This window comes from Pelophylax lessonae (genome assembly GCF_965119305.1).
Source record: "Pelophylax lessonae genome assembly, chromosome: 6".
NCBI lineage: Eukaryota > Metazoa > Chordata > Amphibia > Anura > Ranidae > Pelophylax > Pelophylax lessonae.
This window is the reverse complement of record NC_138773.1, coordinates 36,900,241-36,923,288: the sequence shown is the minus strand read 5'-3', so window position 1 is coordinate 36,923,288 and position 23,048 is coordinate 36,900,241. Positions and strand designations below refer to the sequence as shown.

The 23,048-nt window shown below is 45.6% G+C and overlaps 1 protein-coding gene across 1 annotated transcript; it reads left to right on the top strand.

The window, feature by feature from the left end:
• Positions 1–365: 365 nt before the first annotated feature.
• On the top strand, positions 366–19,844 carry LOC309558158 (NFATC2-interacting protein-like). The gene is made up of 9 exons (XM_082261163.1): positions 366–444; positions 6,511–6,621; positions 6,713–6,800; positions 8,541–8,655; positions 9,302–9,394; positions 10,031–10,193; positions 12,354–12,498; positions 12,645–12,766; positions 19,485–19,844. Exons 1-9 carry the CDS (start codon positions 412–414, stop codon positions 19,635–19,637), a joined length of 1,023 nt encoding a protein of 340 aa, XP_082117289.1. The 5' UTR covers positions 366–411; the 3' UTR covers positions 19,638–19,844.
• The last annotated feature ends 3,204 nt before the right edge of the window (positions 19,845–23,048 follow it).

The window sequence follows — 23,048 nt, the reverse complement described above, 5'->3', positions numbered from 1 at the left end:
TGAAGTCTGAGCAAAGTCTGTATGCAGCAGTCTATGGAGAACCCTCACACCTGTCATGGCCCAATGTAAAAGGCTTTCTTTTAATTTAGTAGATCAATGTTGTTTGTGGTTTTTTTTTTTTTTTTTTGGATCTAATGCTTTACACACCATTTTAAAATGTAATCCTTTTCACACCAAAATCTCCACCAATCACATCGCACCTCTGTGCTCAGGCTTCTATTACCAGCAGCACGGTAACGGGTGTTACGTAATCTCCGCGCTCGTCACGTACTGCGCTTCTTATTGGCCCGGGCCGCTTCCTGTCACACAGACTACATCTCCCATCATGCCTCGCCGCGGAGGGGCGGGCCTTAACGGAAAGCGCTCACTGACGGGCGGCTGGGCCAATCGGCGTTGAGGATAAAAGCCGGGATGGAGATGGCGGAAAGAGTGGTGATTGTTGATGTAAGTATGAGGCGGTGTGTACAGAGTGAGCCTCTCTGTGCCTCTATACAGAGGGGCCTCTGATATGACTGCCTGCTGTAGAAGAGGCTTTCTGAGGTGGCACTACAAGTCCCAGGATGAGGGGGGAGGGGACCATACGTGTGTGTGTGGTGCAGACTGGGAGTTGTGGATGTACAGATCACATGACCTTCATGTGGACCCCCCCAATGGGGAGATTTTCCTCATTTCCGGTCCCTGTGACCCCCCTGATTGGGGGGAGGCTGTTCACAATACAGGAAGTCATTAACCACTTCAACCCCAGAAGATTTACCCCCCCCCCTTAATGACCAGGCCATTTTTTGCATTACTTTAACAATTGTGCAGTCATGAAACGCTGTACCCAGATAAAACTTATGTCTTCTTTTTTTTCCCCACAATTAGACCTTTCTTTTGGTGGTATTTCTATTTGCTGTGAGGAAATCCCCCCCCCCCCCCCCCCCCTCCCAAAAAATAAATAAACCCCTGGAATTGGTGTCCCCACTGTAAGATTTCCCCTCTGTTCCTGTTCCGGTGACAGCCCAACATTTTGGGTTTTACTTCTGGAGTTCAGTGATGATAAACTGGACAAATGGGGGGGGGGGGGGGAGAATCTCCCTCCCTAATGGGGGCACAGACAGCAATAAGAACTGACAGGGGGTCTAATCCCTCTCCACTCCATTCAATACTACAACACATTTTGTCTTTATTTATATTCTAATCACCTCCCTACCAGGCCGCAGTCAGGACTTCCTCAGTAGGAGGGGCAATAGTGGGGTAATGGCTGCAGAAAGTTGCCATAACCCCAGGATTCTTCTTGTTCTTGGTGGTGGTCTTGGTGTTGGTGGTGGTCTTGTTCGTGGTGGTGGTGGTCTTGTTCGTGGTGGTGGTCTTCTTCTTGGTGGTGGCCTTCTTCTTGATGGTCTTGGTGGTGGTGTTGTTGGTGGTGGTCGGGTTCTTGGTGGTGGTCTTGGTGGTGTTCGGGTTCTTCTTGGTGGTCTTGTTCTTGGTGGTGGTGTTCTTGGTGGTGGTGGTCTTGTTCTTGGTGGTGGTGTTCTTCTTGGTGGTGGTGGTCTTGTTCATGGTGGCAGTCTTGGTGGTGGTCTTCTTCTTGGTGGTCTTGGTGGTGGTGTTGTTGGTGGTGGTCGGGTTCTTGGTGGTGGTCTTGGTGGTCTTGTTCTTGGTGGTGGTGGTCTTGTTCTTGGTGTTGGTGGTGGTCTTGGTGGTGGTGGTCTTCTTGGTGTTGGTGTTCTTCTTCTTGGTGGTGGTCGTGGTGGTGGTCTTGGTGGTGGTCTTGTTCTTGGTGGTGGTGGTCTTGTTCGTGGTGGCAGTCTTGGTGGTGGTCTTCTTCTTGGTGTTCTTCTTCTTGGTGGTGGTCTTGGTGGTGGTCTTGGTGGTGGTCTTGGTGGTGTTCGGGTTCTTGGTGGTTGTCTTGGTGGTGTTTGGGTTCTTCTTGGTGTTCTTCTTCTTGATGGTCTTGATGGTCGTGGTGTTCTTCTTCTTGGTGGTGTTCTTCTTCTTGGTGGTGGTGGTCTTGGTGGTGTTCGGGTTCTTCTTGGTGTTCTTCTTGGTGGTGTTCTTCTTCTTGGTGGTCTTGTTCTTGGTGTTCTTCTTGGTGTTGGTGGTGGTGGTGGTCTTGTTCTTGGTGTTGGTGGTGGTCTTGGTGTTGGTGGTCTTGTTCGTGGTGTTCTTTTCTCTAACCACTAAATCTGATCCAAGCGACATATATTCACAGCTGGATCGCTTTTAGAATCTTGGGTGGGGTCCTGGGAAATCGGTATCCCAGGGATATCAATCTGGCGGTGGCTGATCGGAGAGAAGAGTGGAGGAAAGATGGCCTCCGCTCATCTCTATGGCCTAGGGAGGACCGGAGTGATGTCATGACCCCCAATGTAAAAGACTTCTTTTTTTTTTTTTTTTTTTCATTTTATTTCCACTTGCTGCCTACTGGACATTCACCCCCTTCCTGCCCAGGTAAATTTTCAGCCTTCAGTGCTCTCACACTGTGATAATTCTGCAGTCATACAACACTGTACCCAAACTAGTTCCCCCACCACCACAAATAGAGCTTTCTTTTGGTGGTGTTTAATCACTGCAGTTTTTTGTTTGTGTTGTGTGTTTTTTTTTTTTTTTTTTTGTTTTTTTTTTTAGAAAAAAAAAAAAAAACAAAGTTTCTATCAAGTTGTCATAAGTAAATTAAATTTTTCTCCTTCGCTGATGGGCACTGAATGCCATCGCTGCTGGGGCTGCACAGACTATCTGATCTGTATATTGATTATCTGTGCCGGTCTCTCCAGTGAGGAGATGCCGCTGATCAGCTCTCCTCTCCCTCTGTATGAGGAGAGCCCATTACCTACACTTTCATGTGATTGGAAACAGCCGATCACATGGGTAAAGTACTGCGTCATTGGCTCTTTACCAAGATCAGGATCTTGTAGTGTTTGTAGAATCCACTCTATTACTGTTTTTTTATATAATGTCCAGTGTGTGTTTGTATTATAATTGTATAAAATACCTTTGGTACAGGGCCGCTCAGCACTCAGTTGTGATTGGACACAGCCGATCACATGGGTAAAGAACTGCGTCATTGGCTCTTTACCGAGATCAGGATCCTGCCCACGGTCATTTGTCTATATGGTGGACGGGGAGGTGGTTGAAGTGCATTTTTCCAATAAAATTGCGTTTTAAAAAAAAAAAAAAAAAAATTCTATTTTATTCTGTAGGAACTCTGCTAAAGTGTGTGTGACCTATATACCGTGTTTCCCTAAAAATAAGACTTACTGTTATTTTGGAGGAGGGCTACAAAATAAGCCCTAGTGTAGTGTTTGTAGAATCCACTCTTACTGTTTTACATAATGTCCTATGTGTGTGTTTCTGTATTCTAATTGTATGACATGCCTTCGGTACAGCGCCGCTCGCCACTCAGCTGATCTCCCGCTTCTCTTCCTTCTCTTCTCATAGCTGTCAGTGGGGATCTCAGCCCCTTCCCCCCTCTGCAGTGCTCAGAGCGGGGTCACAGAAGTGCCAAGAATTATGTGAAATACCTTCGTTACAGCGCCGCTCGGCACTCAGCTGATCTCCCGCTTCTCTTCCTTCTCTTCTCATAGCTGTCAGCAGGGGGACTCTCAGCCCCTCCCCCTCTGCAGTGCTCAGAGCAGGGTCACAGAAGTGCCAAGAATTATGTGAAATGCCTTTGTTACAGCACTTCTCAGCCCTCCTGTGACCCCCAGCTGTCAGCGGGGGAGAAGAGCAGCAGGAGATCAGCTGAGCACCGAGCGGTGCTGTACCAGAGGGATTTCACAGAATTATATTATACGGTTATACTCGGTGCTTCCGTGATCCTCAGCTGTCAGCAGGGGAGAAGAGAAGGGGGGCAGTGGGAAATCAGCCGAGCGGCGCTGTACCGAAGGTATTTCACAATTGGATTACAGAGAAACACACGTTTGATATCAGCCATGAAGTGGATTCTAGGATTTTACAAACACTTTTACTCGGTTCACACAGGGGATTCCTGACAGGCAGGAAGGGAGAGAAGACCGCACATTACAGATAAGACCTACCCTGAAAATATGCCCTAATGTGTCTTTTGGTGCCAAAATTAAAGCGGTAGTATCCCGCTTTTTGACACTTTTACCTACAGGTAAGCCTATAATAAGGCTTACCTGTAGGTACAATTAATATCTCCTAAACCGGCACGGTTTAGGAGATATTTGCAGTGGATGCAGCCGCTCACGCGAGCAGCGCTTCGCTCTGAAGGTCCGGGGGGACCTCCAGTTTCCCTTGCCGGGAGCTTGCCGGAAAATCACTGCGCGGGAGTGACGTCATCGCGGCTCCGGCCAATAGCAGCGCCGGAGCTGCCGATGAGACGCCGAGGGATCATGGCGGCGCCCGCAGCGATGGCCAGGGGTCCGTGTCGGGGCTTCGTTCTAAGGGAAGTAATTCATAATGAGCTAGTATGCGACGCATACTAGCTCATTATGCCTTTGTCTTGCAGGGATTTTTTTTTTTTTTCGTTTTCAGATTTACAACCGCTTTAATAGAAGACCCGGGCTTATTTTCGGTGAAACGCTGCTTGTGTAATTTTTTTTTTTTTTTTTTTAAGATTTATCCGGCCTGCGGGTAGGAAACCTACTCAGTTTTTTTTTATTTTTATTTGGAAGCTTTTTTCATTCAGTGTAACTTGGTGGTACAGGTAAATGCAGCACACAGAGAAATATACATTGTAAACCATTGAATTGCAACTTCTGTAAGTGTTTTTCACCCACTCCAGTGTGAGCCCAGCCTTTTACATTGCTTCCTGTGAGAAAAAGGAAAGGGATACATTGTTGCAGAGAGGAAAGGGATACATTGTTGCAGAGAGGAAAGGGATACATTGTTGCAGAGAATCTCCTCTCCTCCACCCTCAGCCTGCAGCAGCATTTAATTCTTTCCTCTGATAAGGTCACAGCCTGATGTGCGGCCATACTTTGTGTCCTCTGTATCCAGGAGGTTGGTACCATTTCTAGAGACATGTTATCCAAGTATTGATACACTTTAACTACTTCCAATACGATTCTTTTTTATTTTTATTTTTGGCACTTTTAGTTTACATGTAACAATTAGTTTTTTTATGGAAATTTTTTTGATGGAAAACCCAAACATTATATATTTAAAGCCGAGGCCCTAGAGAATAGATTGGTGGGTTTTGCAATTTTTCAAACGGTATTTGCGCAGCAGTTTTTTTTTTTTTTTACTTGAATGCAAAAAATGGCACAATAGATAACAAATATATGTAAAACGTACATTTTGTGCACGCCCATGCAACGACAACAAACCGCGTACATTTTACTATCCATAGGTGACACGTTAATTGCCTTTACAGGTTGGAACTTTAGTTTTAGGTTTGGTGCTTTAATTACTGCCCATGATCTTGCATTTGCTGTGATACCACACATTTGTGGGACAGTCTGTTTGTACGCATGTAGGACCGATGCATGCACTTACCTTTGCACAGAGAGACGGGGCACTATATACACATATATATATATATATATATATATATATATATATATATATATATATTTTTTTTTTTTGTTGCTGTCAAAAGGAGTGTAAACATCCCTTGTGACAGCAGTAGGCATATGACAGGTACTCTTTAGGGTTTGAGACCCCAAATTCCTCCCCCTCTGCTCCGGAAGTAATCAGGGTTACTATTCCGGAGAGCCAATCCCAGTGGGACGGGAGAGCCCAAGCAAGGTGCACGGGGGTGGAAACGTCACCTCACTGCTTGTAATGGCAATCTGATTGCTATTCTTGTAGATGCTCTGTACAAGTCCTTCCCAATAGTCCAGTGAAAAAGGAGGTAATGGTTGGGGGTAGAGCAGCCATTGGTTTGCTGTATATGGGTTTGGTCAGTGGAAGGGAAACCCTGGTGCAATATTGGAGGTAAAGGCAGCCACTGGTTGGAGGGGTATTGGAGGTAGAGAAGCCATTGGTTTGCTATGTGGGTTTTGGTCAGTAGAAAGGAAACCATGGTGGGATGTTGGAGGTAAATGCAGCCATTGGTTGGAGGTAAATGCAGCCATTGGTTGGAGGTAAATGCAGCCATTGGTTGGAGGTAAATGCAGCCATTGGTTGGAGGTAAATGCAGCCATTGGTTGGTTATTGGAGGCAGAGAAGCCATTGGTTTGCTGTATATGGGTTTGGTCAGTGGAAGGGAAACCCTGGTGGGGTATTGGAGGTAAATGCAGCCATTGGTTGGAGGGATATTGGAGGTAGAGAAGCCATTGGTTTGCTGTATATGGGTTTAGGCAGTGGAAGGGAAACCCTGGTGGGATATTGGAGGTAAATGCAGCCACTGGTTGGATGGATATTGGAGGTAGAGAAGCCATTGGTTTGCTGTGTGGGTTTGGTCAGTAGAAGGGAAACCATTGTGGGATATTGGAGGTAAATGCAGTTGTTTGGTTATATTATCAGGGGTGGGTGACAGAAGTGATTTGATGGTGGGGGTGTTGAAGGCAGATCAGCTGTTGCTGTGATCTATTTGGGTTCATGGATGTTCCTGTTTGACAGAATGAAGACAGCAGCGATAGCGATGTTGCAGTCGTGTTGCCTCAAAAACCGAAACGCAGACGACTCCTTCCTGGAACCGCCCCCATCCTGGCCACCGTGTACTCAAATAAGGTACTATGCTTTGATGTCGCTCTGTTCTGTGGCTTTTTTTTTTCTCTATCTGATTAAGGTGTGATCTCACCCCATCCCTTGTTCTCTATAGGTGAACAGTTCTCTGAAGCTCCTCCGGGATGATGTGGGCACACTAGACGAGCTGGAGAAAGAGCTGCAGAAAAAGCAAGGTTGTGAAGGTGCGTTATGTAACATTACCAGACTGGAGGCAGATGAGCAGAAATTACTTGAGACTTATCTAGTACCCACCATAAGAATCCAAAAAAACATAGTATTAGTCATTGCTGTAGATGTTCCTTAACCGCCTGCTCTCTTCTGGGACAACGTCCTGTGACTATGCCCAGTCTTACCGCAATCGAGGACGCATTGTCCCTGGGACTCGGCATGACCCCCAATATCAGTAAAGAGCTGATGATGCCGCTCTTTAACCATGTGATCAGCTGTGTCCAATCACCGCTGATCACATGTAAACACAGAAATGCCTTTTAGGCTCCTTTCACAGCAGGAGGATGACAGCTGTGTCTCTGCGCTGTGTGCGGAGACACAGCTGTCAGTTCCCCATGGATCTCTGTGGGGGAAATCGGATGGGAATGGACCGTCGGTCTGTTCTTATCCGATCCGCTGGACGGATGGAAAATGGGGTTTTCATCCATCCAGATTTGACGGATCTGATGTCAGCGCACATGTCTCCGCTGACATCCGATGCCCCATAGGGATGCATGGGGGGACCGTTAAGATCCGCCAAAAATGACAGGTGGATCTGAACGGTGTGAAAGGGGCCTTATCGCCTCTCCTCATTGCACACTGACAATGTGAGGGAGGAGAGCCAATTAGGGGCATCTCCTTACTGGGGAGACATGTACAGATTATCGGGGCACTGATCATCAGTGCAGCCCCATCAGTGATGCCAGTCTGTGCCCATCAGTAAAGGAAAGAAAATTACTTATCTACAAAGTTTTTTTTTTTTCTGACATAAATTAGGACTTTTTTTTCTTAATTTTTAGCAACAAAAAAAAAAACCCCCAGCAGTGAATAAATGCCATCGAAAAAAGCTCTGTGGAGAAAAAAAAATTATGAAAAAATTCATATAGGTTCAGTGTTGCGTGACCATGCAATTTGTGCTTCAAAGTGTGACGGCGCTGAAAATTGTCCTGGGCAGGAAGGGTGTAAAAGTGCTCAGTAGGCAAGTGGTTAAAATGACTTTCACCTTTTTAAAACCTTTAAATGCACCATATAAGACAGTTAAGAGTATCGCAGCACTTGTTAGAGTATCGCAGCACTTGTTAGAGTATCGCGGCACTTGTTAGAGTATCGCGGCACTTGTTAGAGTATCGCGGCACTTGTTAGAGTATCGCGGCACTTGTTAGAGTATCGCGGCACTTGTTAGAGTATCGCGGCACTTGTTAGAGTATCGCGGCACTTGTTAGAGTATCGCGGCACTTGTTAGAGTATCGCGGCACTTGTTAGAGTATCGCGGCACTTGTTAGAGTATCGCGGCACTTGTTAGAGTATCGCGGCACTTGTTAGAGTATCGCGGCACTTGTTAGAGTATCGCGGCACTTGTTAGAGTATCGCGGCACTTGTTAGAGTATCGCGGCACTTGTTAGAGTATCGCGGCACTTGTTAGAGTATCGCGGCACTTGTTAGAGTATCGCGGCACTTGTTAGAGTATCGCGGCACTTGTACAGTTAGTCACAACAGAATAAGACGATCATTTAAAGCCCAACTTGGGCAAATGAAGAAAAAATTGTCTCTTGCAGTGGGGCTGGGCCCAATCCTCTGCTCCTCCCTATAGCTGGACCTGCCCCTTTTTCACCCCCCAGGGTATGGATGTCATCAAAATCAAAGCGGGGTCTATAGCATTGCTCTGGATGCAAGGATGCCAAGGGACCTCTCTGCTTCATTCTTTGTATTTGCAGACCTCAAGAATGAAGCCATTGCAACCCCTCCGCCGGTGAAGGTGTCAGCGTCCCGACTCATAGTATCAGACACGGAGGATGTTGACGGCCAGCAGTCTGAAGTTGCACAAGAACGGTGATTGCTGATTGACGCTTTTTATGCAATTTGTTTGTTTTATGTTTTTTTAAGGTGCAGCATTTGTAAAGTCGCACTATGCGTCTTCTTTTTAGTGTTCTAGGAATTGGTTACACTAAATCTGAGCTTCTCACATTTGCATTAGAAGCTGCAGCAAGTCAGATGGAGGCCACCTCATTCCCTGGCTGGAGGATGCATCTTCTAGCCCTTTCCTGCCCATCCTGATCTTGCCTGGCCTGCCCCTTTATTCATTGGTTTTTAGTACCATGGAGATTCAGCATCACATCACATGTGGACATTGACCTAGGGTGGTCTGCATCCAAGCACAGTCCGCCTAGGAACACCAGACTGTCACCCTCCCATCAAGGCATTTTTTTTATTAGCGTAACCTTCCCCTTTTGGGTGGAGCTCTGCTTTAAACTAGGGATGCACTGATATATTAGCTGCAGAAAATAGGGATACTGTTGCCAATAAAGTGACTGCAATGTAAGCACGCCAGCCACATGTATCAATTCAATTTTTTTTTATATTTGGAAAGCTGTCTGTTTAGGCACTGGGATTTTCATTTCGGTGCACCACTAACATTTTTGTAGTTGGAAACGGTTTTGATATTTGTTCTAACATGACTGTTTTGTACATCCAACAGTATACGTAACTCCTCTCCCTCACCGCCTCCATCTCCAAACACCCCAGTAGCCAGAGGGAAAAAAAGGGGACGTGGCCTCAACCGCAAAATAAGGTAGGAGCTTTGTTTGGGCTCTTTGGCCTAAGGGTGACTGAATTTGGCAGAATTCACAGGTTAGGAGAAGAGTCTTGTGCCTGTTGTCTACCTGCCCCCCTTTCACTCACTCATCGGTTCAAGTTTTAAGAATTCAAGTAATTTGTAGCGAGGGGGGGGGGGAGATGGTGAGGAGCGCAGAATTGCTCAGAAATTAGACCAATCACCTGCAAAATTCTGCACTTCTGGATGTCGCTCCTCCTTCCAGATTGTATGATGGTCAGCGACATTTGAAGTGTTCCTAAAGGGCTTGTGTAAAAAAAATGGCCGATTTGATAAATAGTAAATTAATAAGGCATACTTTTGATTGGCTTTTGAGCGCAGGGTTTGCATGGGGTCCAAACTGAGAAGGGGAGGGGTGCGGGGAGGGGGGAGACTGAGAAGGGGAGGGGTGCGGGGAGGGGGGGGGACCTGGCCTGGGTGCAAAGTACTGCTGGCCCCCCTAGCTGCTTACTTACCCCTGGTAAGGTGTTTACCACCGCTGTGACATAGGAGGTGAATGAACAGATAAAGGTACAGATTAGGGAGGAGCATTGCTCAAATGCCTGATTTCATTCTGTGGTGCTTTGCTAATGTTTTTCTTCACTGTGGGGTCAGGAAGATGGAAGCCTGCCTGCAGGATCTGGACACCGTCTGCTCCCCAAAACGCAGCTACATTTCTGAGGACAATGATGTGATTATGGTGGGGATGAGCCCTGTGCCAGAGCTTACGATAAAAGTGCGCCGAAGAGGGCAGATCTTTCGTATAAACATCCGTATGGTAAGCCGACTGCTCTCCATTTCTTTCTAGTTTTATAGGACATACTGGAGGGTAGTGACTTGTGTTGCTTCCAAATGCTCAACCTCCGCATTGAGCAGATTTATATACACCAACCTGTTCTGTAACACAAGAGCGTTCAACCATTTGTTTCAGTCCTTTGCTAGAAGAGCTTACACTCTATATAGGGCACTATCCAGTATTTAAAATGTCTATTTTGGCACAGACTGGGGCCCAGGTACACCTGACAGGATTTGAGCCATTGCCATAGTTATCGAAAGCTTGGACCAGTACTTAATTCATACATACATTTATTTATTTCCTTTTGTAAATTGACCTTTAATGCCTTTTTCTGCAGCATTTAACAAAAGTTTTTGGTGTTTGCACTAAATACCCCATGTGGGCAATAGTGAGTTGACGTTTTCATTATCGCATGCATTAAGTGGTCATGTGACAAAAATTTAAATTTCCTTTTTATTTAGCAATACAAGAAGAGATCCGATCACCCTAGTATATATACAGTGCCTTGTGAAAGTATTCGGCCCCCTTGAACTTTTCGACCTTTTGCCACATTTCAGGTTTCAAACATAAAGATATAAAACTGTAATTTTTTGTGAAGAATCAACAACAAGTGGGACACAATCATGAAGTGGAACGAAATTTATTGAATATTTCAAACTTTTTTCACAAATAAAAAACTGAAAAATAGGGCGTGCAAAATTATTCAGCCCCCTTAAGTTAATACTTTGTAGCGCCACCTTTTGTTGCGATTACAGCTGTAAGTCGCTTGCGGTATGTCTCTATAAGTTTTGCACATCGAGAGACTGAAATATATGCCCATTCCTCCTTGCAAAACAGCTCGAGCTCAGTGAGGTTGGATGGAGAGCGTTTGTGAACAGCAGTTTTCAGTTCTTTCCACAGATTCTCGATTGGATTCAGGTCTGGACTTTGACTTGGCCATTCTAACACCTGGATATGTTTATTTGTGAACCATTCCATTGTAGATTTTGCTTTATGTTTTGGATCATTGTCTTGTTGGAAGACAAATCTCCGTCCCAGTCTCAGGTCTTTTGCAGACTCAATCAGGTTTTCTTCCAGAATGGTCCTGTATTTGGCTCCATCCATCTTCCCATCAATTTTAACCATCTTCCCTGTCCCTGATGAAGAAAAGCAGGCCCAAACCTTGATGCTGCCACCACCATGTTTGACAGTGGGGATGGTGTGTTCAGGGTGATGAGCTGTGTTGCTTTTACGCCAAACATAACGTTTTGCATTGTTGCCAAAAAGTTTGATTTTAGTTTCATCTGACCAGAGCACCTTCTTCCACATGTTTGGTGTGTCTCCCAGGAGGCTTGTGGCAAACTTTAAACAACACTTTTTATGGATATCTTTAAGAAATGTCTTTCTTCTTGCCACTCTTCCATAAAGGCCAGATTTGTGCAGTATTACGACTGATTGTTGTCCTATGGACAGAGTCTCCCACCTCAGCTGGAGATCTCTGCAGTTCATCCAGAGTGATCATGGGCCTCTTGGCTGCATCTCTGATCAGTCTTCTCCTTGTATGAGCTGAAAGTTTAGAGGGACGGCCAGGTCTTCGTAGATTTGCAGTGGTCTGATACTCCCATTTCAATATTATCGCTTGCACAGTGCTCCTTGGGATGTTTAAAGCTTGGGAAATATTTTTGTATCCAAATCCGGTTTTAAACTTCTCCACAACAGTATCTCGGACCTGCCTGGTGTGTTCCTTGTTCTTCATGATGCTCTCTGCGCTTTAAACGAACCTCTGAGACTATCACAGTGCAGGTGCATTTATACGGAGACTTGATTACACACAGGTGGATTCTATTTATCATCATTAGTCATTTAGGTCAACATTGGATCATTCAGAGATCCTCACTGAACTTCTGGAGAGAGTTTGCTGCACTGAAAGTAAAGGGGTTGAATAATTTTGCACGCCCAAAGTTTGAAATATCCAATAAATTTTGTTCCACTTCATGACTGTCCCACTTGTTGATTCTTCACAAAAAATTACAGTTTTATATCTTTGTTTGAAGCCTGAAATGTGGCAAAGGTCAAAGTTCAAGGGGGCCGAATACTTTCGCAAGGCACTATATATAAAAATATAATATAATTTCTTTTTTTTTTTTCCCTCATGTCTTTCAGACAGACCCACTGCAAAGACTGGTGGAACTGGTGGCCTCGCATATTGATGCGAATCCTTCACAGATATTGCTGCTGCGGGGAGATGAGGAGCTGAACACAACGGAGACGGCAAAGTCCCTAAATCTGACTGTGGCTGACATCATTGGTGAGATGCGAATGGAGACACAATGCATGACTTAATGGCATTTCTGTATATTTTTTTTCTTTTTATAAAATCAGGGGTGCATTCAGCTGGTATCATGTCAGGAGTAGATGCTGTATAATTGGCAAAATTATATTCTTGTCTTGTAGACTGCATGGTCCTCTCCAGTTCTGGGGGACAGGGAGCCGATGCTGGGCACACAGAGGATAAGATCTGCCTGAAGGTCCAGGGAAAGGATAAACAGTCGCAGCTCACTGTCACAGTAGGAAAGGTAAGGGATTTAAAGCTGATCTCCAGGCTTGCACAGTTGTACGGGTTCCTCTGACTAAAATGGCTTAATGATTTCACTGAACACTGTGAGCTTCTCAGTGTGCATTAGAAGCTGCAGCAAGTTTGTTGGAGACTGCCTCATTGCCTGGCTGGAGGATGTCCAGCATCTATCTCTTTCCTCCCCAGCCTGACTAGGGCTTGCCCATTATTTATTGTATGTCTGTTCTTTCAGCCATTCACAATGGAGCATGTTTGAGAATGGTAAGGAGAGGGGGTGGAGACATGACTGCAGCGCTGGGGTCTGAGATCTGCAGTTCTTGCATCGGGGGAGGCCAGGAAATGCAGAAAGAGCTGTACTAATCTTGGCATGTAAACTTAACTGGCTTGCAGGACAGACGTGTGCCTGTATGATGGGGCTGGGCTGCTGAGGAACAAATGTTTGGCTGCTGTAAAGATGGGGAAAACGGTGGCCATGTTGCTGCTGCAGGTGAGAAGTGTAATCCTGAGTACAGGTGGGACTGGGTGCTAGCCCTATACAACTTGGGAACGAAATTGGCTGCACACCTCTGCTGGTCCAATAGATTTATTGAAACCTGTCTAAAACTGCCACCAGGACAAGGACACAGACCATGGAAAGGTTGACTTGTTTCACACTGACGACGTGCTTCTTCAAACCCTAGAACTTTGTCAGTGTGAAACGCATCATCCTTTCCATGGCCTGTCTTTGTCCTGGTGGCAGTTTTAGACCGGTTTCAATAAATCAATTGGACTGGTGGAGGTGTGCAGCCAATTTCTTTCCCAAGCTGCTGTAAGATATTAAAGCGATTGAAAACCATAACCTTGTAAAACAGCCCATTCAGTTTCAAATGGAAATGAAAGGCAAAACATTTTGTCTACAGATATTAAAAAAAAAAAAAACGCTTTTGAGTCATGTGCATAACAATATACAAGCACCATCAATGAAAACGGCAATACGTTCAGAAATTGAGAAAAGGGGAGCCTCCGTTTTCCAGGAGAGTGGATAGTCAGAACCGGCACACGTTGGACGTATTCACCGGAGCCAACCAGAAGGGAGTAATAAAAAGAACATGGGCATACAATAGGCAAATACAAAGTCACACATCAAGAAATAAACTACTGTATATGCTGCAGATGTGGGCAAACCACAAAATGAAGAAATGAACAAGACCAGTAGAAAGACATAGTTCAGGGACTACAGGTGGAGGAGGCCCCTGAGCCACCTGTCCCAAATCTTATATCTAGATCTAGATCACCTTCTTGTACGAGAGAGTGGCATTAATGTCAGCCAGCCAAGAGGCCAGAGTAGGGAGTGACTGTATCCAAGTACGAGCTATCAGCTTCCTAGCACTGAACAGGGTTTCATGGAGGAAGTGAAGCTTATATTTGTCAACGTCCTCATCTGGGAATATCCCCAAGAGGAACATTTTGGGATCCAGGGAGACTGGGCAACCCATACAGTCGTGAAGGAACTGGACTACCTGCATCCAGAACCCCTGTATGTTCAGGGAGTGCCATAGAAGATGTCCCAAAGTACCTGGGGACAGTAGACACTTGGGACAGCTGGAGGAACGAGAAGAATCAAGCCTAGCCATTCTCACTGGGGTGAGGTAGGATCCATGGGTTATGTATATCTTAATGAGCCTATCAGACAGCTTCAGGGAGACAAGAGTACATGGCTCCAGGGCATTGCACCAGTCATCCTCATCAAACCCCTGATGTCCACCACCCATGAGGTTCTAACACTGTATGCCAGGTTGGTCATAGGCTTGGAAAGCAGCATATCATACAGCAGTTTTTGGTGGTCCTGACCTCTAAGCATGTCCAGGAGATCAACAGATGGCAGCGTAGGAGGGTTGTTGGCAAATACCTGTTATTGGAATACATGTTTTTACACCATCATGTTTGAGAATAATCTAGGATAATTTCATCACAACTAAACCTATTTATTTATATTTTGCAGTTTGCACGTGCACTAGCACTTGTAATTATTGTCCAATTAATTCAATTTAAATTTTTCATCCATTACCAGATATCACTATTAGGATTTTAGTATACCACATATTAGAAACATTAGAGATTAATCTACAGGTATTGCGTTGGCTACAACCCTAACTAGAGGCTGATGATACAGAATAAGCCATTTTATGAGGTTGGGACCAAAGCCAAACCTATGAAGACATTGCCAAAGGTAGTGCCACTCCACAGAATCAAATGCCTTGGCGGCATCAAGCGTCACTACCACCCTGGAGCCTACACAGTCATGGGGTTCCTTGAAGGTTCATGAACAGATGTCTAGTATTGAAGGCTGTGTTCTTAGCGGGCATGAAGTCAGTCTGGTCAGGATGGATGAGGGAAAGGATCACCTTGTAAAGTCGCAGGGCCAAGATCTTGGCCAAAATCTTGATATCACTTTGGAGCAAGGAGATAGGCATTTAGGATTCCGGGAAGCGGGGGTCTTTCCCCGGTTTGGGGATCAAAACAATTAATGCCTTACGTATGGATTCCGGCAGGGCACTGTCAGCAAATGCAGCTTCATAAACGCCGAGCAATCTGGGAGCCAGTACTTCAGAGAAATGGGAGTAAAACTCCACCGGCAAGCCATCAGTCCCGGGAGCCTTGGCCTTCACAAACTGGGAGACAGCCGTGACAACCTCAACTGATATAGGGGCTTCCAGCATTGCGACCTGTAACAGGGTCAATGCGGGGAACTCAATCTAATCCAACAGCCTGGCAAGGTCAGGAGGATCATATTGCACCGCAAGAGGTATATACCTCTATGAAGTAGGAAGCAAACGCCTCAGCCATGGCCAATGGGGGGAGGGATATGACCACAGGACGTCTAGCATCCATATGAGCCAGATAAGCAAGTAGCTTGCCCGGCTTCTCGGTGTTAAAATGCCCGTTGTCGGCTTATCAACTTACGATTGGCTTGCTCACAGGAGAGGTGATAAAAGGCCCTCACCTGGAGCTTAAGTTTAGCTAGCAGGTCCTGGAATGGGGATTGTGCGTACCTATTTTCCAAGTCAGTTAATTGTTGCTTGGCCCGCCGCAGGTCGGCCTGCGACGCCCTTTTTAAATCTAGAAATATGCGTGGACAGGAGCACGTCCCTTGAAGGTCTCCCAAACAGCCGAGGGAGCAGCAGAGTCGGTGTTGGAGCGAAAGAAGAAATCCCATTCCTTAGTCAACGAGTCAAGGTCCGGTACAGTTACGAGCCAAAATGGGTTTAGGCGCCAGTGCCGCAGTGGAGGGTCTGTAAATGGGGACAATTCGATCCAGTATGGGGCGTGGTCAGATAGCAGACGGGGACCAAAGCAGGCACAACGCAGTTTGGGAGATCCATATAGAATCAATCCTGGACTAAGAAGAATGGGTCGCCGAGTAGCAGGAGTAAGCCCGAGTCATGGGATACAGATGTCTCCAGGAGTCCAACAATTGAAAGCTACTAAGGAGTCTACAGAAGCGTGTGTCATTGTTAGGGTAGTCGGTTGTTGTGGGTGGATCCGTCCTGTCCAAGCCAGGGTTGGAGACCATGTTGAAGTCCCCCCCCCCCCCCCCCCCCCATCCAGATAGCCAGGACAGAGGGGAACCTAGTCATGAATGTCAGCCCCTCACTCAAGAGCGAAGCACTGAATGGAGGAGGCACATATCATACCAACAGTAAGATTGCATGCCCACTGATCCGGACACGTATAAAGATATACCTGCCCTGGTGGTCCGTCACCACCTCCTGAGTATCAAAGGCCCCTGATTTGGATATGAGCAACTAAACTCCCCTGGAATACATGGAATGAGGCATGGAAGGACCAGCCTACCCACGGGATGGCGCAGAGCGCCCAATACATGGCCCTCTGCAGGAGTCTCCACCAGGGCAATAATATCTGCCCGCTGTTCCTTCAGGTAGGAAAAAACCAACGGTCCTCTAAATTTTGTCACGCAGGCCACGCACGTTCCAGGTGAGCAATTTCAACCGTGCCGTATCAGTAGGTAGGTGACAGTGTGGAGGAAGGGATCAGGATGCCCCAGAGCAAGTAATACCCCCACCTGCAGCATAGCAAAGAACATATAGTAACATTTTAAAACGGCAGTAAAGGATAATGTACCAGTCGCAATGAGTAAATGCAAGGCACAAGACTTGTAAAAAAACACAAACCCTAACACGTGTGGGCATGAGTTCCAAAACAAGTAACAAAAATAGAGGAAGAATATGGATCCAGCTGCCAACAGAAAGCCAGATAAGGCAAAGTGCAAGGCCATGCAGAGCGGGACAGGGCATCGGCAGGCAGTGGTGATAGCAAAAAAGTTGAATATTGGGGGCGAACAGTCTCCAAAGACGGGTCCCAATTATGGGACACAGTAAGGGAGCACTCGATGAAAAAGTGTCCAGTATGAGCTAAGAGGCCTCCCAGCCAGTGATCAGGTAAGTGAAAAGGAAATAAACGATGGCTGTCACTTAAACCGGGGCACAGGAACTGCACAGGGGTAGGAGACTAGCAATCCAGTAATGTACATACAGGTGGAAAAGGTGTATGGGATGGAGGCCCCGGGGTCCAAAAGTGCCTGGAAGGAAGTGGGCCCCCACAAAAAACAATATCCGAGGCAGGATGATAGTACAGCAGGGTCCAGGCAGCCCAAGGCACTTCGTGGGGGGAAAGCAGGACAGTGCCACCATTGTCAGTACTCACAGGAGCTGATCCAGCCAGGCCACAGCAGAATCCGGATCCTCAAAGAAATGGACTCTGTCCTCGCTGACAACCAGCAACCGGGCCGGGTACAGCATGGGAGTATTCAAATTGTGGACCCGAAGGTGCTTCTTGACCTCCGTAAAACTGCTGCGCAGCTTATGGACTTCCGCAGAGAAGTCAGGGAAGGCCAGCACATGATGGTTCTCCAGGGGGAGAATGCCCTTCTCGCATGCGAGGTGAAGGGCCGCATCCCGGTCACTGAAATTCAAAAATTTAGCGATGCGCTCTGTGACAGGAACACAGATCGGTGTTTCAGCTTACCTGAGACGCACAATCTCGCTGTGCCTGTCTGACCGGAGAGCTGCCTGCCTTGTTTAAATAGACAGACGGCTCCCCTGTCAGTTTATCTGAAAATCGCGGAAGGCTGGCAGCGATTGTGCCTGCTTCTCCTGCGGCCTGGCTCCCACTGTAGCTCCCCTGTCAGTTTATCTGAAAATCACGGGAGGCCGGCGGCGATTGCGCCTGCTTCTCCTGCGGTCTGGCTCCCACTGTGTCCAGCAAGAAGACATGCACATAATCACGTACGTGATTATGCGCAGCCGAGTCGCCCCGCTGCAGTTAATGTGCATGGGGTGATTGGCAAGTGATTAAAAATATCCCATAGCTTGTAGACTCTTAACTTTTGCCCAAACCAATCAACAAAAATATGTAGCAGAGTACATATTGGCCTAAATTAAGAAATTCGATTTTTTTATTTTTTTTTTTTTTTTTTTTTTTTTTTTTTTTTTTTTTTTTATAGCAGAAAGTTTATTTTTTTTTTTTTTTTTCCTAAAAATTGTTGGTCTTTTGGTTTTAACAAATAAAAACCGATGTTATACCACCAAAATAGCTCAATTTGTGAGGAACACATACATTTTTATTTGGGTACAGTGTCGCACGACCACACAATTGTCAAAGTAATGCAGTGCCGTATTGCAAAAAAAAATGGCCTGGTCATTAAGGGGGGTATATCTTTTGGAGCTTAAGTGGTTAAGAAGTATTACTTTAGGCAGGTCTATTTAAATACATTAAATTGTTACAAAATGTTTTGTTTGTGGGTTTCCTGGCGTGTCTTTTTAATCTTTTGGCTCGTTTCCACTGAGCGTTATGGTTCGGTACGCAATTTTTGCGGTTTCCATTGTAAATGGTACCCTAATTCCGAACCGTACCACTTTTTGGGACCCTTTCGTTGGGGTACCAAGCACATTAGTACCGTACCAACAGGGTGGAGCTACACTTTGTAGAACTTTGATTGGTTGACAGAGAATCGTCCATCGCAGCTTTCCAGCTACACCACGCCAATCATGAAAGGCTACTATTGGCAGTGGAAACGCAAGGTGTACCGTTCCGAACCGTACCGTACTTAACCGAACCATACCGTACCACTCATGGCGCTTTTCCACTGCATGGAACCGTACCGGCTCGGCACGCTTTTGTGCTTTTCCACTGCTGGTACCGCATGGTATAGGGTCGGAGCGGTTCGGTACGGTATAGGTTTGCTTTTCCACTGCATGGAACCGAACGGTACGGTACGGCTCTGAAAAAACAGTACCTACTCGATTGTGGTTCCAACAGGTACCAAACTGGTACCATATCCCACAATCCTTTGCATGCAGTCACTACTAGCCACTGATTGGTCAGAGAATCCCACCCACCCCGTTGTTATCCCACCCACTTAACTTTAGTACTACTTTAGTGGAAAAGCAAACCTATACCGTACCGAACCGTTCCGACACTATACCATGCGGTACCAGCAGTGGAAAAGCAAACTGTGCCAAGCAGGGCCGAGTAGAGCCGAGCCGGTACTTGCAGTGGAAAAGTGCCATCAGTGGAAAACGAAGCATTTGTGATCCAGCACCGCCAAAACCTGTAAAGTTTGTAGACTAGACAGTGGCATCACTCTTCATAACCCTGGTCCACTTTCTGTGGTTGGGTGTTCTGTATTCTTCTTTCAGCATCCTCTATTTCTTTTACAGAATGAACCCTTGAAGTCTCTGATGGACCAGTACAAGGCTGCCATGGGTCTCAAGAAGGTGTGCTTCATGTTTGAAGGGAAGAAACTAAAGGCACAAAGCACAGCTGATCAGCTTGGCTTGGAAAGCGAGGACATCATTGAGGCCTGGGCCTGACAGCAAGTTGCCTTTCCAATTGCAATGTCATACACAGCTCAGGTATCTGGAGCATACATGAAAGTCTTTACGTTCATTTTGTCCTTCCAACGTAATAGACTTTACGAAGATTGCTGACATCCGTTAGTGACACTGAAGGATGAACTATCGCCTTCCATGTGTAATGTTACTGTGCCTTGAAGAGGACAGGCAAACATCATTTACGTTTTTTTTAAGTATCCGCAAATAAAATTGTTTTTTAATGAAGCATAGCCGATTCAAACTGCATATTTCAGGACCTTGTGTGCTGGGTTGGAATTCATCTTGGGAAACCAACTGGGCGTTTGCTATAAGAACCAAATGGGGTTGATTTACTAAAATTGGAGTGAAAAATCTGATGCAGCTGTGCATGGTAGCCAATCGGTTTCTAACTCCAGCTTGTTCAATTAAGCTTTGACCAAAAAAAAAAAACTGATTTGTTTCTTTGCAGTGCCGTATCAGATTTTGCACACTCCAGTTTTAGTAAATTAACCCCAATGTACTTGGCTGCTTTTGGTGGAGCTGAGATAATATTGCTAATGACAATACATTGATAAAATAAGAAGGTAGTTGAATGCAGCAGAAGACTTGGCTTTCAGTCATGATTTTAAGCATCCTTTATGCTGTTTTACACATTTCATTCATTAGTTAAGATTTTTGTCTCCAATTATAAAGTGTTGTTTTTTTTCTTTTGTTTGCATGAGCAATGCAAAATGAATAAGTAATTCTACCATTCCTGCTGCTGGGAGCTGACTTTGTACAAGACCAGTGTTAGACAGCCATACATTGATCAAGATTACGTCAATTCTGCAGGAACTTTCCAAGATTCAATCCATCTATGGGCAGGCTGATTGTACCCAAGCTGATCTATCGATCCACAAACAGCCTGTGAGATTTACTGCTAGTGGCCATAGCCACTAGCCGTAATCATTGTGTTCTGCCGGCAAGAAAGTCTCCCTGCACACCCCCCCCATGTGCAGAACACAATCGAGCGCTGCTGGAGGCATTCCTCCATCAACACGGACTGTTTGGGAATCTAGCGTTTATTTTTCTTGGTGAACGAAAATCAAATCATCTATAGTTTGCTTTACAGTGAGCTTTTGCAGAGCTTTAGCATGTTTTACTGAAGCTTTAAAATACCATTCAGCTCCAGTTTGGGAATATTAAACACAAACCCTAATGAGTGCTGTCCATTTTAAGTAGCCCTGAAGCCTTCTAGCAGCTTGTTTAAAGGGATTGTAAAGTCTTAAAGTGGTAGTATACTCCGCTTTTTAATTTTTGCCTATAATAAGGCTTACCTGTAGGTAAAATTAATATCTCCTAACCCTACACGGTTTAGGAGATATTCACCCTGCTTGCAGCCGCTGACACCAGCGGCGCATGAGCTGTGAAGGTCTGGTGTATCTTGCCGGACCTTCAGAGCTCCTGGCCGGAAAGTGAACTCCAGAGCGCATGCGCAGGAGTGACGTCATAGTGGCTCTGGCCACTCACAGCGCCGGAGCCGCCGAACCTGGAAGAGAATCTGAGGGAACAGGTTGGCTCCCTCAGCGGTGTCCAAGCGACTGTATGGGGGCTTTGGTCTAAGGTAAGTATTTCCTAAAGGAAAGTTTTATACAAGAACATTTGTATAATGTATGGCTAGCCTTGCCCTCATCTTTTTCACACATCTCTCTTTCTCATTAAGACCCCGTTCAGACAGGGGCGACACGACTTGCTGGCGCGACATGCATGGACTTCATATCATTGAAGTCAATGCAAGTCTCCTCCAGGTCGCCCCAAAGTAGTACAGGACTCTTTTTCTAAGTCGGAGCGTCTTGTGTCGCTCCTATTAGAATGGGTCCTGTACTATTCAAGGGCGAGTGACCCACTGCGACTTGTCAGGCGACCAAGTCGCTTGACAAGTTGTGCTAGTGTGAATGGGGTCTAAGATGGTCACAACATTGTGCAGGTTAGTACAGTTCCAAACAGACAACCAATAATTGCTTTTAGTGCATTTCAATGCTTCCTTTGGGGATCTTGCTGGGTATAATTGGGTCACATGGTGATCTCTGAAGTGGGGCACTCCTTGGCAGCTTATCAGGTATTGTTTTAAGGGCACATTATATAGATATTCATTTGCTATTGTGGGATGAATGATGCTGTTTAATTGGCATCCATCCATAAGTGTTATGTCATTTTCTTCAGTATTCTAGATCTCTTCTATACAGTAATGTCCATAGAATGGGGTTGTTGATCAGTCTTGCTAGACTGGATAAAAAGCAATAAAAGCCTTTTAGATAATTTAACATGGGACAAAATTCCTTGGCTTTTGGTTATGTTGGTAGCACCAGAGGGGTAGCTAGAAGCAGAATTTGTGCCAAAAAAGCAATCCAGTCCTTCTGTTACCCTCTTTATCTCTGCATGACTATTACACTAGCTTTGTGTTCATGTTTGAGTTGCTTTGTGTTAGAGTAACTCCAGACTCTCTCCTCTTTGTTTCGGGGTTGGCTGGTGTCTGTTCTTACTCTATTGCCAAGCAATGTTGATATAACAAATGGCTGCACACTGTCCTTTTTTAAAAACTGAATTCTAGGTCTACAATTTGGGAGTCCCAACAGTGTCTGTAGCCACGTTATGTATTTTTACTCTAATCTAAATAAAATGTGTCAGCAGAGTGTGACTTTCTACATGAATGGAATAGCAAGTGTGAATGAGCCCTTAAGCAGGCTGCATTGTAGAATTTCCCTAACTGGCATTAGTGACCACTTCTTTTTTTTTTTTTTTTTTTTATGTAGTTCTTTAAACAGACTGCAAGGTGTCCACATCTATATTCTATATTTTATGGCCTGTGAACAGAAGTGGACTAAGTGTTTTACAACAGGGCTGCCCCTTTCTCCATAGACAACATGGCTGAGGTTGTTCCCCCACTAGCAGTGTATTGATTGCTGCAGATGTACAGTATTTATCAAACCAGATATAATTCCTGTGATCCTAATGCAAATCTTTTGCTTTTATGTATGTTCAATCTTTTTATATTTTTGTTAATAATCAATCTAAAATAAAAATGCCAGTTCCTTAGCTGGCCAGTGGTTGTGCCAGGTGTGGTTTATTTTTAGGTTTTGAAGCAGGAATGTGAATTGGTTGAAGCTGTCGTCTACCACTCTGCTCCCGATACTCTGCTCCCGATACTCTGCTCCCGATACTCTGCTCCCGATACTCTGCTCCCGATACTCTGCTCCCGATACTCTGCTCCCGATACTCTGCTCCCAAGATTGAAAAAAAGTGTACGGAAGTCTTTCTACCACCTACTGTGTCTTCCACTATTGCAAAGTGATTGCCGGCCGCGGGCCGGGTTGCTGTGACAGACGCACCATTTGTTCATAACACATTTTCCTCCAAAGTCCGCTGGGAAGT

Bases quoted from the DNA above. Each gene is read 5' to 3' on its own strand.
- LOC309558158 (XM_082261163.1), top strand. From the start codon at position 412: ATGGAGATGGCGGAAAGAGTGGTGATTGTTGAT. The intron at 445-6,510 runs GTAAGTATGAGG...CCTGTTTGACAG, and splicing joins AAAGAGTGGTGATTGTTGAT to AATGAAGACAGCAGCGATAG. The intron at 9,395-10,030 runs GTAGGAGCTTTG...CTGTGGGGTCAG, and splicing joins GGCCTCAACCGCAAAATAAG to GAAGATGGAAGCCTGCCTGC.